The sequence below is a fragment of the Macadamia integrifolia genome, chromosome 3 (assembly GCF_013358625.1).
Source record: "Macadamia integrifolia cultivar HAES 741 chromosome 3, SCU_Mint_v3, whole genome shotgun sequence".
NCBI classification, from domain to species: domain Eukaryota; kingdom Viridiplantae; phylum Streptophyta; class Magnoliopsida; order Proteales; family Proteaceae; genus Macadamia; species Macadamia integrifolia.
In genome coordinates this window covers 31,776,471-31,794,151 of record NC_056559.1, presented here as the reverse complement: position 1 = coordinate 31,794,151, position 17,681 = coordinate 31,776,471, and the positions used below count along the sequence as shown (strand labels likewise).

The 17,681-nt window shown below is 38.1% G+C and overlaps 4 protein-coding genes across 6 annotated transcripts; all 4 read right to left on the bottom strand.

Annotated features, from left to right (window-relative positions):
* Positions 1–202: 202 nt before the first annotated feature.
* Positions 203–4,565, bottom strand: LOC122072835 (eukaryotic translation initiation factor 3 subunit I-like). Of its 3 annotated transcripts, none has more exons than XM_042637262.1 (9): positions 4,405–4,565; positions 4,069–4,294; positions 3,725–3,940; positions 2,720–2,847; positions 2,346–2,465; positions 2,120–2,209; positions 1,345–1,431; positions 1,164–1,243; positions 203–498 (listed from the first exon to the last, which is right to left on the bottom strand). In XM_042637262.1, the coding sequence occupies exons 2-9, from the start codon at positions 4,250–4,252 to the stop codon at positions 423–425; spliced, it is 981 nt and encodes a 326-aa protein (XP_042493196.1). In that variant the 5' UTR covers positions 4,253–4,294; positions 4,405–4,565; the 3' UTR covers positions 203–422. The 3 variants fall into 3 exon arrangements, with proteins under 3 accessions (XP_042493196.1, XP_042493197.1, XP_042493198.1); XM_042637263.1 differs by having other exon boundaries at positions 4,370–4,561; XM_042637264.1 differs by having other exon boundaries at positions 4,069–4,363; positions 4,401–4,561.
* A 1,234-nt stretch (positions 4,566–5,799) lies between these two features.
* LOC122073543 (endoglucanase 9-like) lies at positions 5,800–10,416 on the bottom strand. The gene is made up of 6 exons (XM_042638133.1): positions 10,197–10,416; positions 9,763–9,975; positions 9,130–9,423; positions 8,138–8,287; positions 6,845–7,150; positions 5,800–6,228 (listed from the first exon to the last, which is right to left on the bottom strand). Exons 1-6 carry the CDS (start codon positions 10,395–10,397, stop codon positions 5,902–5,904), a joined length of 1,491 nt encoding a protein of 496 aa, XP_042494067.1. The 5' UTR covers positions 10,398–10,416; the 3' UTR covers positions 5,800–5,901.
* Positions 10,417–11,155: 739 nt separating this feature from the next.
* On the bottom strand, positions 11,156–13,710 carry LOC122073000 (endoglucanase 9-like). The gene is made up of 6 exons (XM_042637472.1): positions 13,532–13,710; positions 12,942–13,445; positions 12,659–12,808; positions 12,437–12,548; positions 11,833–11,996; positions 11,156–11,731 (listed from the first exon to the last, which is right to left on the bottom strand). The coding sequence occupies exons 1-6, from the start codon at positions 13,682–13,684 to the stop codon at positions 11,402–11,404; spliced, it is 1,413 nt and encodes a 470-aa protein (XP_042493406.1). The 5' UTR covers positions 13,685–13,710; the 3' UTR covers positions 11,156–11,401.
* Positions 13,711–14,391: 681 nt separating this feature from the next.
* On the bottom strand, positions 14,392–17,658 carry LOC122072998 (endoglucanase 9-like). Its single transcript, XM_042637471.1, has 6 exons — positions 17,410–17,658; positions 16,828–17,331; positions 15,886–16,035; positions 15,670–15,781; positions 15,059–15,222; positions 14,392–14,967 (listed from the first exon to the last, which is right to left on the bottom strand). The coding sequence occupies exons 1-6, from the start codon at positions 17,614–17,616 to the stop codon at positions 14,638–14,640; spliced, it is 1,467 nt and encodes a 488-aa protein (XP_042493405.1). The 5' UTR covers positions 17,617–17,658; the 3' UTR covers positions 14,392–14,637.
* Between the last annotated feature and the right edge of the window lie 23 nt (positions 17,659–17,681).

Here is a 17,681-nt window from a genome sequence, read left to right as displayed (position 1 = left end):
TATTCTTAGTGGGGACACCTCATCAATCTCCCGGTCTGATATTGACTGTATTCTTAGGTGTCACAGACAAACAAAATAAAATTAAAAGATATCAAGTTCTAAAGACACCTTATAGTCTATATGGAGGTGTCAATTAAACCGTCTTGTAAGTATAGTATTTAAAATATGTTCCAGAAAATTTGGTGTCCAATAAAAAGCAAACTTAATGGAAAAGTTTAAGCTTCACTGATACAGATACTTCTCCACAAAACTTTTGAACTGGGTACAGTCAACAACCCAATAATACAACCCAATAACATAAAAGACTTGTCAACCACATTATCCAATCTAAGAAACTCCCAAACACGCACAGAATTTTTGAGGAAAGCGTGAGTAGGAGAAATAAAGAGGAAAGTTCGCTCCAACTGAAGTATGTTAGCAAGCTACATCTTGATATTGAAGTAATCCGGGTCAAAGTGATGCAACCTCACGTAGCCATCTTCACCTCCACTTGAGAAACTACATAAAAGGAAAGAAAAACATTGTCAGATGTTTGGAAAATTAGAAAATGAACCACGAGAACATGGGAGAACTAATTTATGCATATGGGTCTGTAATGGGGTTTTTCGCAGCCACAAAATATTTAAGGGGAAAAAGAACCCTGCCGGCCTGGCATGAGCCAATGGGAGGGCATGTGGGGGGGACGCAGTCTTTTTATAACCGCCTGTGTCTGGGCATTTCCTACTCCAGACCGGCAGAGTTCTTTTTCCCTTGTTTAGTTGTTCAAAAGTCTACATGTATTTCAATTCATAATACCGAATGAATTAATTTAGAGTTCTGCAGCAGCATGAAGAATTTCACTTTATTGATGTGATGTTTTCAAGCCCAAGTAAATCTCTGATATAATAGAAGAGCTATTGGTTTGATAAAAAAAAAATAAGTAGTCACATAAACATAAGGTAGTTTAGGACTTGACAAATTGAAGGAACAAAAAGATATCACAATACGAAAATATCATCAAGAGATAAAGCAACATTTAAATTCAAGCTAATTGTTGTGTCTAAAAAGTTGCAAATGCCTTTATTTGCCAGAAAACCAGAATATAAATGAACAAATGTTAAATTTTGGAAGTTGGTTATTATCTGTTCAGGAGGCTTAATCCACAACGAAAAGATAAACCATACCTTCTTCCATCAGGGTTGAATGCCAAAGCATTTATAGGTCCAAAATGCCCTTTTACACCGCCAATTTCCTCTTGAAGAATCTGTACAATGGCAATTGGAAGTACCAAACCATCATTGACTGTACTAGGTTGCCAATTGGGCAGCACACATATTCACATGGACAAGTGGATAAGAAATTTACTTTGTGAAAGAATTTTGCCTCAAATTTTCCAGCACGGCGATCAGTAGTTGTGACATGTGATGCATCTTGACCACCTCCCATTACCACCTGGAAAAGGTAAAGAATATAAATCATATTCCTTCCAATACTGCAGAAGTGAAGTCTATACGCAATTATACGTAAGAACATTAGGTTGCATCAACTACATTAATGAATACGAGCCCACAACATTATAAAATCGCAGTATCCATTGAAGACCACAAGAGTAGATCAGTAAATCACATAACAAATTCGAAAGAATATTTTACAAGGAAACCCTAAACTAATATAGCAAACCAGTATTTGTTACACAGAACTGAAAGCTGATAGCAGTATGTTGGTTTAATGTATTTTGGACTAAGCGACAGTGTGGTGTTCAAAATAAATTAAAGAAAAATGAGCTGGTAATTAAAATGTAGTTCATACACAGTAGAACTTTATCTACAAGCTAACAAATTAATTCTGAGAGAGAGAGAAGCTCTTGAAGTCAGTTTAGACTTTAGAAGACCACCATCTACAAACTAACAAAATAATTACCGTTCATGCCTACTAAATGGTGGGAAGAGAGAACATAGACACAAACAAAACTTATCATAGGACAATTAAGAAAGTCCTAGATTCAATCTACTCATTCATTATCGTACAGCACTACAGCTCAATTGTTTTCAATAATCAGAAGGTCAAACAAGCATGGTCATCAAAGAAAAATAAAGTTTGATGGATCTGTATAGGAGAGCACAGAAAAATGAAATCTCACTTGATCAAGAAGTGGAGAGATGGCAACAGCATTGACCGGGCGCTCTGTCACATATGTCTTGATGAGGGTCAACGTTCTTGTGTCCCAGAGCTAACATGTGAAAGGAACCAAACAAGTAAATACAGGAGATGAGGAAACACAACCATAAAATAAAATAAAAATAATAATAATAATAATAATAAAAGAATTTCAGTCATGGAGGCAGAAAAGCTGGGAAATAGACTACCTTAGCAGATTTATCAAGGGAGCCAGTAAGGAAATGCGAACCATCTGCAGATTTTGACAACGATGAAACTGTCTTCTGATGGCCAGTTTCTTTGTCTGATTCCTTAAGCAGTTTTCCTGTCTGCATTCAAGTAATAGCATAAAAATGTGAGTATTAGAGCCAATCATCATAGCTCATATCAGACATCATAAAGAGAAGCAATACTGTGTGTCAACCAATTGCACAAATTGAAAAAATGCACAAATTAAAAAAAAAAAAAAAAAAAAAAAAAAAAAAAAAAAAAAAAAGATGATGAATGAAAGAAAGAAAGAAAGAGAAGACCCAGACGAGGTGCTTGCATCAACATCAATTATGTATGTAAATCAGCTACTTGCCTCAGAATCCCATATACGGACGACTGCATCTTCCCCAGCACTTATTATGGTCCGGTTCAAGGGTCCCCATACAGCTCTATTAATTCTCCCTTGAGGTCCCTTGATTGTGAGCACAGATTCACCAGTTTCTGCAAATAATCAATGATGATAAACAAAATTGTTCAGTTTAAGACTGTCTGGGAAAATTAATCAATAAAGAATCGCAGTTCATAGTTTGCAGGTGTTTATAGTTACGAGAAAATATATCACTTTTACAGGTAATGTTATTGATCCAGGACAGAAAACAAACAAATCTGAAACTTAAATGCCAATTTTGAAGCTAAACCAAAGCCAAAACCATAGAGCCTCAAGTTCATCACATACTAATATCTTACATCTGCTAGGCCAAACCCGTTCCAAAACTCCAACACTTTTTGAACGTGATTTAACGAAGCTATATCAAATAATGGATCCGGATATGAAATTTTGACAGGATTTTTATCTTTTACAGGTGAACACTTGTACTTTCGTCTGAACTCAAAAGTCAGATCCCTCAATTTTCTTTATCTTTTTCTTAAAATAGCTAAGATTGAACATTCGGCTAGCATTAACTGTCAACTTAGGAAGGATAGACACCAAACCAGTGAATTTCATTATAGGCTAATGGATGAAAATGACATCAAAAAAAGAATTATTAATATCACGCCATGCTCTGTTAAGCAACACCATAAAAATGCAAAAAAAATCACAGTTGAGACTCTGTCAACAGAACACAGAAATCAGCAAGAACATTATAAATATGCATTAAAAAAATAATAAATCTGAAGTTTAAATATAAGCATGACTTCTCTTACTAATTTCTAATAAAAATTGGGATATTTGGACAAAAAATGTCTTTATATATAACTGGTGCACAGAAAACATATCTTGTTATGGAAAAATTGAGTCGAGGCAAACTCTATAAAATGAAAAGTTAAGCTATATCACAAGTAAAGAGGCCCATGAGAAAAAAGAAAGGGAACACACGATCTTCAGGGTCTCTAGCAATGCGTTTGACAAGAATGGACGAAGGAAGTTCCATAAATGGGTCGGTGGTGATTACAGCAAGCTTATCACCAACCGAAAAATCTACTGCTCTTGCCGGTGAATCAAAATTGAATGTGTAAATCTGTGCCCCAGTTTGAACATTCCATAACTTTGCTGTCTGATCCGCACTTCCAGTGATGAGGCGCGTCGAATCCCCTAAATAACATATTTCATATCACAAAAATTGTTGTTATAAACACTTCAAACAGAACATAAAACAACCCGAATCATTCAGAAAGGGAATGAGTAAAGAATCGATAATGAAGAAGAGAAAAAAGACTTACTTGATACATCACAACACCAAACAGCACCATTGTGGCCTCTGTAAGTCCCCAATCGCTCCCCATTATCGGCAAACCAGACTGTGGGCGTGTGATCTTTAGCACAGGAGAAGAGAAGATCACCTTCTCTGTTGTACTTGAGAAATGTTAAGGGCCTCTCATGGCCTTTCATCAAGATTGGTCTCATCCTCCTCCTGGTCTTAAAGAAGGCTGAGAATTTTGTTGAACCCTAAAAAAACAGAAAACTTCAAAACCTTAAGACCAAATTTTGCTGATTATGCTGGCTGTGAGAGAGAGAGATTACCTCCTCTTATGCTGGCTGTGAGAGAGAGAGATTACCTCCTCCGGCGCCGATTCTATAACAAGAGTTCGAAGTTGGAAGTCGTAGGGCAGGGAAAGGGCGCAACGGCAGCTGCGAAACTCAGGGACTTGGGGGAAGTCAGGGCTAGGGCAACTCTTGGAGAACGAAACAGGAGGGAGTAGTTGTCAATCGGTTCGGTTTGGTATTGATTCGATTAATGATACAAAAATGCATAAATCAAACCCAAACCGATTCAATTTCGATTTTTATTTTTATTATTATTATTTTTATTTTTTTTTAGTTTTAGTTTGATTTCATATTAAGTTTTGGTCTTATTTTAGGTGTTTGGGTCAACTTTTCACCAGCGTTGAGCTCATGACCCCTTGATTGTGAGATGCTTAGACAAATTCTTCTTCTCCAATTTGGTCCCGAGGTTAGTGAATGTTTTGAGTGCATAATTAAGGTCGTTGGTTAGGTTTTGGACCATAGAAGAAAACGGGTCCACTAACCCAAAAAGCAGGAACTGCCAAAACCTAGCGGAGCCCACTTCCATAATCAGACTAATTTTTCAACACAATTAAGGTTTTTGGGCACCATTATTAAAACAATTAAAAGTTTAAAAAAATTACAAAATATAGAAAACTATTATAATCAAGGATTTAGTTCTCCGGTATCAGATTAGTATCTACTGATATTTGATACGATATTAATCTTAGATTAGTCCGTATCCGTTTGGATTGATCAATTTTACCCTCAATTTTATAAATAAAAATAGGTTTATTTATGATTTTACCCTTGTTCTATTATCAATAGTTAGTCTTGCATCGATTACTTATTGGGATCGATCTCAACCAATATCAATATAATATGGCTAATACAATCGATCCAATATTAATACCTAAAACCATGATTATAATACTTTTAGTTAAGGATTTGACGAAAAAGATTATCCACATACAAAAATATAATCATCATCCACAAAGTTAATCATGAAACCTTCTCTTTTCAAACTTATTTTTCATCATTGAATTAAAAAAAAAAATGTCTATCCCAAAATGGGTTGCTCGACCATACAAAGCATGATTAAATAATATTTTAAATTATTTTTTAAACTATTTACAAAGCATATCATCAAGCTTGGAATTTCGTCCAATTATAAATGAACCTTCTCTTTTTAGATATTCATTTTATACGGAAAGTGGATTCCATGTTAGGTGTCTATCGTGTACATTAATACCTTTTAAGTCTAGCATACATATCGATACATAATCCAAGAGGCATTACCTATTAATACACAAAACTCATAATGCCCAACTCAAAGATTATGATCTCTCTGGTCTTGGGACCAATTTTCATTTACTAATGAGAATTTTATTCCTTATACAAAATTGACAATGATTCATCTAAAATTTTCATGTGATTTAGTCCAATATAAAAAAATACTTATATTCACACTTATGTCTTGAAATCACCATTTTTTAAGTTATACAATATGACAAACATGTGAATGGTAAAAACCAACTCAAATTAACCTATCAATTGAATCTGGCAGCCAAGTAAGCTAGGGTTCCTACAAATGGTGCATTAATGTATGTGGCAGGTTCTGATTGAGCAAAGTTGTCACGATCATCTGCAAAATTATCTGATTGGTCTGGTCCACCAACTATGGCCCCTGTCAAGATATTAGGGTTAGGTTCTCCATCAAAGTAAGAAGTGAAACCATCCTTGCAACCGAAGTGTTGGGGGTTCTCTTTGAGACTTGATAAGGAAGAGCCTCTGTGGTGAACACATTGAGGGAATTTCTCCCCAAACCCTACCATGTATGACATCCCTTGTGGGTTATCTCCAAGAATGTAATCTACCTGTAGAATCAAAAGACAAAGGACTATATCATTAATTTTAGAATATCTTGTTACCAAAGCCCACCCAAAGAGAAAAATCTCTATTTAACAATTCTTTAGGTCATGTTTGTTTGTTTGTTTATCCAACATGATGTGTTTAAATGAAGCTGAAGCTTAGATCCAAGGGCTACGAGCACCTTGGGCTGCACGTCTATGCCTTGAGCTGTGTGTCTAATGGCTTCTAGTCATTGGATTTGTGCTATAGGTAGGCCCATTCCCACTATTTTTCATTCAACAAACAGGGTGTTAAGGACCATTTATTTTCACCGATAGTGAAGGGATAATCTATTCATAGGATCCCACACTTGAATTGGAAAAGGTCATACATTAGGGATGAATGGATCACGTCATTATGTTTGATGAAAATCCTTTTTCTCTCCTTAGGGTTTTAGTTCACAGTATTGATCATCTTCGATATTGATACGAATAAAATTATATTGGTCCAGATTGATCGAAAATTCAAAACACACCACTTTTTTTTTCAATACCAACGACATGCATCAGTATTGTCACAATTGATCAGATATACCTTAATCCATGGCTGAGAGAGAGAGAGAGAGAGAGAGAGAGAGAGAGCGTGTTTCTTTGCATGTTCCCTTAAAATGGTTGGAGTGATCTCCAGAATACCACAATTAAAAGTCTTTTTAGAGTGCTTCATGTACTTAGCATAAGAGGTCAACAGAAACGTTGTGGAAGTCACATACTGCAAGTTGCTTCCGTTCATTTTGTACATGAGCCCACCTGGTGTGTACGATGTTGCAAGGTATGGTGACTCTGGTAGCAGATTGCATATAAATCTCTCTGCTGCTTCACGGAATCCAGAGACATCTTCATCTTCATCTTCATCTCTATCTTCATGTTCATCTTCTTCAATAAGTGAGTTCTGCATTTCATAGTTTTCCATATTGTATAAGCTATATCTTGTAATCAACTTCACATAGGTTTTATCTCTCATCCATGAACAGGTTTTTTTCTTTTTTTTCAATGGTTGACTTCTTACGTTTTGTTATGTGGCGATGTTGAATTAGTAGAAATTTTGTGGATAGATAGACTCAAGGTCCAATGCTTATATATTAAGTTTCACTTCAAACAATGGCAAAATAAAGCATTGAACAATTGATGACCACCAAGAAGGTCCATGGACAACTGAGGATGTATGGACATTTAGAGGAGGGTATGCCATTAGAAGGGAGGGTAAATGATTGAAATTGGCTTTGAAATTTTACATGTGGCCAATATAGACTATCTCCTATAAATCTGATTGTAGTTTCCATGAGGTAAAATGTATGTTTCATCCAGAAAAGCATCTAGACAAGCTCTTCCAAAAACACAATTTTTCTACAATAAATATATATATATATATATATATATTGGTACTAACAAAATTGACTAATTTTGAAGAAAAAAAGAAACTAAAAATGGTATTTTTTTTGTTGGATAAATAACAAATGGAAGAGTTTTTTGAGCCTAAGGCGTTTTCTATGCCACCTCATAGTATAACTTGTTATTTATTTTAAAAATAAAAAAATAACTATGTAATAGGGAATTGGAAGGCTCAAAGGCACTTTTCTCATAGCTAAAATTATAATCAAAAGTGAGAATCATAATTTTTGCTTTTTTTATTCTTTTTTTTTTTTTCGGTAGTGCATCCATTAACTAAGTTATAGGATATGGTTCTCTATCCGGAAATGTGGCCCCCAAATAATGGGCAAAGATGTCTTTTTCACATCGACGAAGAGCAATAGACACATAGAAGTGCTAGCATAGGCCATGCTCTCAAACAGTTATTCTTCCCTTAAGTTATTTTGCAATATTGATATTTGATATCCACACTAATAACGCAAGATAGACATCAATTTTTTAATCATACCCGTGATAAGAGCACCCTGGTTCCAAGCAATTTGTTATCCCAACTGAAAGTATCACAATCGCTTCCAACTCCGAGGGACTTCACATAATCAAGGTATGAAGACTTTTTGGTGGCCTTGAAAAGCCATGCAGCTCCCCATTGTAGTTCATCCTGAAAATTGCATAAGCACATACAATTAAGGTTATTCTTCATAATGACAAGCTAATCCCTTTTCAGTTTTGAATGAACATTCGATGTGGAAGTCCATTGGAATCTACAGAAAAACATAATTGATCTGCATTCTTAAGTGATTTTAATTTTGAAACCCCTTAAGGTATCAAATAGTTTTTAATTTTACTTTTTCCCCTTTTAATAACACATATAGACATTTTTCAATTCGCATAAATTCTATCATTTCAATGTATATTCAAAAGATATACAAAGATAATGACAATTTTTGATATGTCATAATGATAAATCACCTTCCAAATTGTTTTTAAAATTTCCTTTTACTCTTAAATTAAAATCTTTTTTTTTTTAATAAGAAAAAGGTCAATAAAAAAAATAATTACAAATTCTAAATACACTTGCAGAGGTTGCAACAACAACCGAAACCTTATTCCAACTTAATGGAGTCGACTACATGGAGATTCCAGGCAAGGACGAATGCGAGGATCTATGCAAAAAGATTGGTAGGTTATGACTAATTATAATAAGTGCCGGCTATCAACCTAACACACCATTATAAATCAACCACATGCTTATAACGATAGACTACATTAAGGTACCGTCTGTCTACCTAACACACCATATATATCGGTCAAGCCAAAGCGTCTTGCATGCATTACGTCCACAATTAAGACAATCCATCACCCAACCTACTTCTATGAAAGGAGGAATGAGATAATGAATTCTTGCACGTTACTAATTAGATGACAAGGCATTCTAGAATTATTGTAGCTTTGTGAATGAGTAGTAAAAAAATGAAGACTTTATACTCCTCAAATACTCACAATGTAGCCTGAATATGAGCAATAAAATGGACAGACAACAGAAGAGAGATGTTCGCTATAGTTCCCTTTGTATGTGTCGGCGAATATGAATGCCTTTTTTGCAGTTTCCAGTAGTGTCTTAGAGTATTGAGTGTCTACATGTTTGAACACGAGGGAGGCAGCAGCAAGGGCAGCGGCGGTCTCTCCGGCGACATCAGAACCAGGATTTGTAGGTGTCACTTTGTAAACCTTTTGAGGGGTATCGATATCCTCCGGCCTTTGCCAACAGTCATGGTCTTCTGTTGGGTCACCAACCTGAAATTAGCCAAAGAAATTTATCAAAATTGTTAAATGCAAGTTTTTTTTTACCCCTTCATAAGATAGTTTGAAACTCAAAGCTAAAACTATTATGCGGGGGATTCGGCTACTCTCTATAGAGTCCGGGACAAGAGAGTGATCCTAGGGTTGAGCGGATCCGGGCACGTGAGGAGGCCAATTAGTATATAAAGCATCCAAGGTTCTAAACTTTTTCAATATGATATTATTCTTATAAAATAAAGGTAAATACTCTATACATGATTGTTGAGGTTTTATTTTATTTTATTTTTTTCAGTTGATAATACTAGGGGAGAAATCCTAGAAAATTTGTGATACCTGAACATAGAGAGCGTCTGGAAGCCTACTAGAGGCCTTGAGGAGATAGTCTGTACTCCAACGAATTGCTTCCCGGGCGTTATGAAGCTCATCATCGGGCATCCGCGTCCCGAATTCAATCACACTCCAAGATAGCATTGTAGTTGTAAAGGCCATAGGCAAACCAAATTTGATGTTATCCCCTGCGTCATAGTAGCCACCGCTTAAATCTACCTGCAAAAGATGGCCAATCATGGACTTAATTCTCCACCCTTTTAAATTAAGGCTGCATTTGATATGTATTCTTACAATGCATTCTAAGTTGATTTCACATTCGAAGAATAAAAAACACAACCTTGGAATGCGAAGTCGACTTAAAATGCATTACAAATGCAGCCTAACTATATCAATCTGTGTTCTCTTCCTAGCATCCCATCCACCTATTTGAGACGTACATTTTCTGGTGAACCGTCAGAAAGTCCGGTGTCGGACCGCCAAGTTATCCGTTGGTTGGCTGGAAGCTTGCCTGACCTTTGGCCTTCAAAGAAGAGAATAGATTTGGAGAGTGCTTCCCGGTAGTCAGGGTGGCCGGAGACCCCAATAATCATGAAAGCACATATCAGAATTTGGCTAATTGAAGCCCGGTAAGCTCCCATTTTTCAGCAATTGTTAATTAGCTTAACCCGGGAAGAGGGAAGAAATTGTAAGAGTCTCAAGTTTTTAAGGTGGTGGCAGCAACTAACAGCTTATTTGTAGGATAGTTAAGCCTTATTTATGTAAGGCTAGGAGTTTTCTGTTGGAACAAGTTTGTAAGAGGGAGAGAGAGGTCACAGTAAAGTTGAGTTTGTTTGGGCCGGGATGGGTTTGATTGGGAAAATAATGGTTGTGCTCTGGTTCGGTCTGATTTTGGTTGGGTTGAATCAATTTTGATCCGGTAATGGGCCAAATCAAAGTCAAAATGTTAATATAAAGTTTGGTTGAGATCATTTTTATTGGGTTCGGTCTGATTTTCGTTTTGTATCATCCATTTGGTAGTTTTTTCAGTTTCAATCGGTTTCTAAAATGACCAAACCAAATCCTAAGTGAGAATCATTTGGTCAGTTTGGCCTTTTCCGGCCAGTTTTGGTTGGTCCAACCGATTTCAACTGGGATTTGACATTCCTAGTTCAAACTTCAAACTAGGCCTTAGATAACTAAAGCTGCCCCCTTTTGAAAATGGAACATGATCCCATCAATCCATCGAGCCCAGATCATCTCCAATGCGCTGGATGCCAACGCTGCATCCAATGGTTGGAAGGATCTAGGCACACACTCTAACACACTGGGGAACATGCCCAAATCCTCCCAGTCGCAAATAAGAACCCTTTTTTAATTCTTTTTAGTATATAAGAAGATGAACATTGAAGAGGGATCTTCTAAATATTTTCTTCTTAAGTTCACCAAACAAGATACATGTCTTTATAATTCAAATACTCCACTTCTACCTTTTCTTGGAGAGTGCACATAGACTCAGTTCTACATTTTAATTCAGAAATCCAAACCTCTCTAAAGAGGGTGGCACAAGAACAACTTGGCTGTGACTGAAACAGAGATGAAAGGTAAAAGAAAAGAAGCAATTCTAACATATCAATGCCAAAGGATCACCAAGGCAACCACTCCATTAATTGAATCTCCCTGCCAAGTATGCCAGGGGTCCAACTAGGGCAGCATTGGTGTATGTGGCTGGTTCCGAATGGCTGTAGTCATTGCGATCGTCGGAGTAGAAGTCATTCTGATTTGGGCCTCCCACGACGGCGCCGGTTAAGATATTAGGGTTAGTGTTTGATGAATAGTAATACTGTTGGAAACCGCCATCGCAGCCAGTGCTCTGTGGATTACTTGCCAATGATGGCAAAGAGGAACCTCTGTGGTGAATTTTCCTTGGGTAGTCTGCTCCATAGCCAACCATGTATGACATTTTCATGGGGTTATCCCCAAGAATGTAGTCCACCTGAAATCTCCATAAGTGAGTCTTAGAAACATGTATCAAGGTTGGTTGGTGAGAGGGTTGGGGGAGGGGGGGGGGGGAACTACTACTATGAAGTCACTTGCCTGTCTCTTTGCTAGGCTTCTCAAGGTGCCTGGTGTGACCAAGATGTTGCCACACATGAAAGTGTGTCTACTAACTGCCATATATTTTCCATATGTAGTAAGCAAGAAGGATATGGATGTCACATATTGGAGATTACTGCCACTTAGCTTGAACATTAGACCCCCTACATTTCAGTTAGATGAAATCAATTAAGAAAAATGAGAACTCCATATAATATATAATTATAGATAACAATATTATACTTTTGGACAAAAACAGGGATAGCCCAAGTTTGCCTAGCCCTGAAATGACAAAAATAGGGGTTGCTAGCATCTTAAGCTAGCATGACCCAATCAGGGTCAATTAAGGGCAGGTTGGTTGGATTGATCTAGGGTTAGGCTGTGGTTTTAGAACGCAACCCAACTGAGCCCAGTTGCACGTTTATCTGATATCATGTTCGAGGGTCAAATACAAAACCTTAAGGCATTAGCTGGATAGAACTCCTCAAGTATATAAAGATACAAAGGGCATGAATGAACCGATGTGAGACTTTACCTCTATAATTCCCAACATCTCAACACAAAATGTAGATTCGAAACCTAAGCAAAGGATGAAATATCTTACCTGATGTGTATTGTGTACTTGTAGAGGGAGAATTTGGTAGAATTTTGCACATGAAATCTTCAGCTTTTTGTCTATATGAGTCAAAGGTTGTTATCTTGTTCAACAGAGACATCTATACAAAACAAAACAGAGGAGTGGATAATAAGACTATATTACCAAAGGACCTTAACAATAAAAAATATATAAAAAAAAAAAAGTGATCTTTTTCACTATTGGATTTACCCTTCCAAGAAGAACATAAGCACCAGCATATTTGTTATCCCAGCTAAATATATCGGTTGAGTCACCAGCTCCCAAGGACTTCAGTAAATTCAAGTAACTAACATCATTTGTGGCTCTTAGAAGCCATGAAGCACCCCAGAGCAACTCATCCTGAATAAAACAAATCAAATTTTCAAATCTTGTCTCAGTAAATAATACAATTAAGTAGTACATTGTAGAAATAAAGGGTTTGCCCCTTTCATACTCTGTTTCTTGTTTCAGATAATGTGTCCATACTCCATACCTTGTAGCCAGAGTATGAGCAATAGAAGGGGCACACAGCCGAGCCAAGTGAGTCACTATATGATCCTTGATACTGTACCGCGAACTGCAATACATTCTTAGCAGTACTCAAGAGCAGCTTCGAGTAAGTCGGATCAACCTTCCGGAAAACCATTGAAGCCGCCGCAAGTGCCGCCGCAGTCTCCCCGGCGACATCTGAGCCAGGATTACTAGCCGAAACAGAATACACAGAGCGAACAGTGTCCATATCCTCAGGCCTTTCCCAGCACTTGTGATCAGCATTTGGGTCACCAACACCCACATAGAGCTTTCCAGGAGTAGCTGTGGCACACTTGAGAAGGTAATCTGTAGCCCATCTAATGGCAGCTCTAGCATTTGGGAGCTGCGAGCCCATGCGTTTGTCATACTCAAGTGTGCTCCATGACAACATTGTGGTGGTGTAGGCCATAGGGAAGTTGAACTTGACATTGTCACCAGCATCATAGTAACCACCAGTGAGATCCACCTATGCGAACACTAAGAGTCATTGGTTTGAAAATTAAAAGATTGGATTAAAATTTGGAAAGGATAGTTGATTTGGGCTGAACTTACATTGGCTGATGAGCCATCAGATAGACCAGAATTGGATCTCCAAGTGATCTCTTGGTCTTTGGGGAGCCTCCCTGACCTTTGGCCCTCAAAAAATAGTATCGACTTGGCTAATGCATCTCTGTAATCGTGTTGGCCGGAGACCCCAATGATCATGAAAGCACATATCAGAATTTGACTAATCGAAGCTCTGTGAGGTTCCATTTTCCGGCAATTGTTAATTAGCTTAACCTGGGAAGAGGCAAGAAAGTGTGAGAATCTCAAGTTTTTCTCAAGTTTTAAAGGTAGAGGAAACAACCAACGGCATATTTGTAGAGAGTTAAGCCTTTTGTAAGGCTAGGAGTTTTCAGTTGGAACAATTCTGTTACAACAGGTACTACTAATGTCGAATTAGTTTGGGCCGGGCTGGGTTGGAATGGGAAAATAATGGTTGTGCTCCGGTTGGTTCTCACCCCTACCTGGGTCACCTGACCTGTTGCCACATTTAGGGGTGTCAATCATTGGTTTGGTCCGATTTTTGTTGGGTTGAACCAGTTTTGATTTGGTAATGAGCCAAACCAAAGTCGAACCAATATAAAATTTGGTTCCAATTGTTTTTATTGGGTTTGGTCCGGGTTTCATTTTGAACATCCATTTCGATCGTTTTCAGTTTCTAACAGTTTCTAAAAATACCACTGAAGCCAAAGTGATAAGCATCCGGTTCAGTTTGTTTTTTCTGGTCAGTTTTGGTTGGTCCAACCGATTCGTACTGGAATTTGACACCCCTAGTTCAAACTATAGGCCTTAGATAACCAGAGCTGGCCCCTTTTGAACCTGTCCATTGATAATATGGAACATAAGTGTAGTCTTAGTTTATAAGAAAATGGACATTGAAGAGGGATCTTAATATTTTCTTCTTGAGTTCACCAAACAAGATACATATATTAATAATTCAAATACACCACTTCCATCTTTTCTTGGAGAGTGCACATAGACTCAGTTCTACATTTTAATTTCAGAATCCAAACCTCTCTTAAGAGGGTGGCACAAGCACAACTTAGCTGTGATTGAAACAGAGATGAAAGGTAAAAGAAAATAAACTATGGATCACCAAGGCAACCCCTCCATCATTAACTGAAGCTCCCTGCCAAGTATGCCAGGGGTCCAACTAGGGCAGCAGTGATGTATGTGGCTGGTTCTGAATGGCTGTAGTCAGTGCGATCATCGGAGTAGAAGTCATTCTGATTTGGGCCTCCCACGATGGCGCCGGCTAAGATATTAGGGTTAGCGTTTGATGAATAGTAATATGGTTGAAAACCACCATCGCAGCCGATGCTCTGTGGGTGACTTGCCAATGATGGCAAAGAAGAACCTCTGTGGTGAATTTTCCTTGGGTAGTCTCCTCCAAAGCCAACCATATAAGACATTTTCATGGGGTTCTCTCCAAGAATGTAGTCCACCTGAAATCTCCATAAGTGAGTCTTAGAAAAATGTATCAAGGTTGGGGTGGGGGGGGAAGGAAAAAAAAACTACTTCTATGAAGTCACTTGCCTGTCTCTTTGCTAGGCTTCTCAAGGTGCCTGGGGTGACCAAGATGTTGCCACACATGAAAGTGTGTCTAGTAGCTGCCATGTATTTTGAATATGTAGTAAGCAAGAAGGATATGGATGTCACATATTGGAGATTACTGTCACTTAGCTTGAACATTAGACCTCCTGCATTTGAGTAAGATGAAATTAATTAAGCAAAATGAGAACTCTCTCTCTCTCTCTCTCTCTCTCTCTCTCTCTCTCTCTCTCTCTATATATATATATATATAATATAATTATAGATAATACTATCGCATATCCGATAAAAAAAAAAGGGTGAGCCCCAAATTTCCCCTAGCCCTAAGATGACAAAAATAAGAGATTGCCACTTGCCAGTGTCAATTAGGTCCAACTTGACACAACCCGCTCTAATCAGGGCTTAGCTGGTGGGATTGAGCCTAGTAGGGCTGAAACAGGGCTACGATATCCCAGCCATACTTCAGGCTGAGCTGGGTCTAGGTTGAGCTAAGGGGACCTATCGATGTGAGATTATAACTCTATACTTCCCGACATATCAACACAAAATGTAGATCCAAAACCTAAACAAGGGATCCTTCTTATGAAATATCTTACCTGATGTGTATTGTGTACTTGTAGAGGGAGAATTTGGTAGAATTTTGCACATGAAATCTTCAGCTTCTTGCCTATATGAGTCATAGGTTGTTACCTTGCTCAACAGATGCATCTATACAAATCAAAACAGAGGAGTCAAGAGGAGTGGATATTAAGACTATATTACCAAAGGACCTGAAAAATAAAAAAATATTCTTTTTCACTATTAGATTTTACCCTTCCAAGAAGAACATAAGCACCAGCATATTTGTTATCCCAGCTAAATATATCAGTTGAATCACCAGCTCCCAAGGATTTAAGTAAACTCAAGTAAGTAACATCATTTGTGGCCCTTAGAAGCCATGTAGCACCCCAAAGCAACTCATCCTGATAAACAAATCAATTTTCAAATATTGTGTCACAGTAAATAATACAATTAAGGAGTAGTACTTCATTGAAGAGATAAAAGGGTTTGCCCATCTCATACTCTGTTTCTTGGTCAGTGTGGATAAGGACTCATACAACTTCCTTGATTGACTTAGAAGGAAATGCTGAAACTTCATCTATTGGACCTCTAAAAGAAAATAATTTTAGTGACCTAAAAGTCAAGTAGGATAATTTTCCCATATCCCCCAAAGATAAATTTTTTGGTCTATCTATCTAACATGCCTCAGCCCCCATAGAAACTTGACTACAATTAAGAGAGAGAGAGGAGTGCCTTAAACCCCAAGGGGTAGTCGAGTTGGCAAGGGACCTTTGAATTAAGAAGCATGTGGTTCTGAGTTGGACTCTTCTTACCTCTTTAGGGCCACTCACACAGTCATACTGTTTTTAGAGGGCTTCACTGCTTTAAGTGAAAGTTAAATGGTTCTCATTCAACCCCAATATGACCCGATCCATGAGGTTGTAGGGTCAGTATAGGCTCGCGGGACTAGTCTTTCGACCTGGATACCCGTCGTTAGTGCCTTAAGGAACAAGGTGAAGACAGGAGAATGATCTCTTGAGAGCCTGCATTCTACCAACTAAGCAAGCAGTTGTCTTCCATATCCTCAATTAAGGATGGGTTTTAGTTTTGGTTCACATTTGACACACCCTTATATTCAAAACACACAACTTGCTCTATCTAATAAAGCATAAGGAGACTATACTTTTGTAAGATAATGTGTTCATAGTCCATACCTTGTAGCCAGAGTATGAGCAATAGAAAGGGCAGACAGCCGAGCCGAGTGAGTCACTATATGATCCTCGATACTGTACTGCAAACTGCATTACCTTCTTAGCAGTCCTCAAAAGCAGCTTCGAGTAAGTAGGATCAACCTTCCGGAAAACCATCGATGCCGCCGCAAGTGCCGCCGCAGTCTCCCCGGCGACATCTGAGCCAGGATTACTAGCCGAAACAGAATACACAGCGCGAACAGTGTCCATATCCTCAGGCCTTTCCCAGCACTTGTGATCAGCATTTGGGTCACCAACCCCCACATAGAGCTTCCCAGGAGTAGCCGTGGCACACTTTAGAAGGTAATCTGTAGCCCATCTAATGGCAGCTCTAGCATTTGGGAGCTCCGAGCCCATGCGTTTGCCATACTCAAGTGTGCTCCATGACAACATTGTGGTAGTGTAGGCCATGGGGAAGTTGAACTTGACATTGTCACCAGCATCATAATAACCTCCAGTGAGATCCACCTGTGGGAACAATAAGCGTTATTGGTTTGAAAATTAAAAGATTTGGATTGAAATTTGAGTAAGGATAGTTAAACTTACATGGGCTAGTAAGCCATCAGATAGACCAGAACTGGACCTCCAAGTGATCTCTTGGTCTCTGGGGAGCCTCCCTGACCTTTGGCCCTCAAAAAACAGTATAGACTTGGCCAATGCATCCCTGTAATTTGGGTTTCCATTGACACAAACTAAGAAGAAGAGGAAGGAGATGATGAAACAGAGGGAAGCTCCCCTACCTCCCATTGCCATTTTGATGATATAGAGATGGTTAGAGTGCTTTGTGGATTTCAATGATTCAACTATGGGTCTTATTT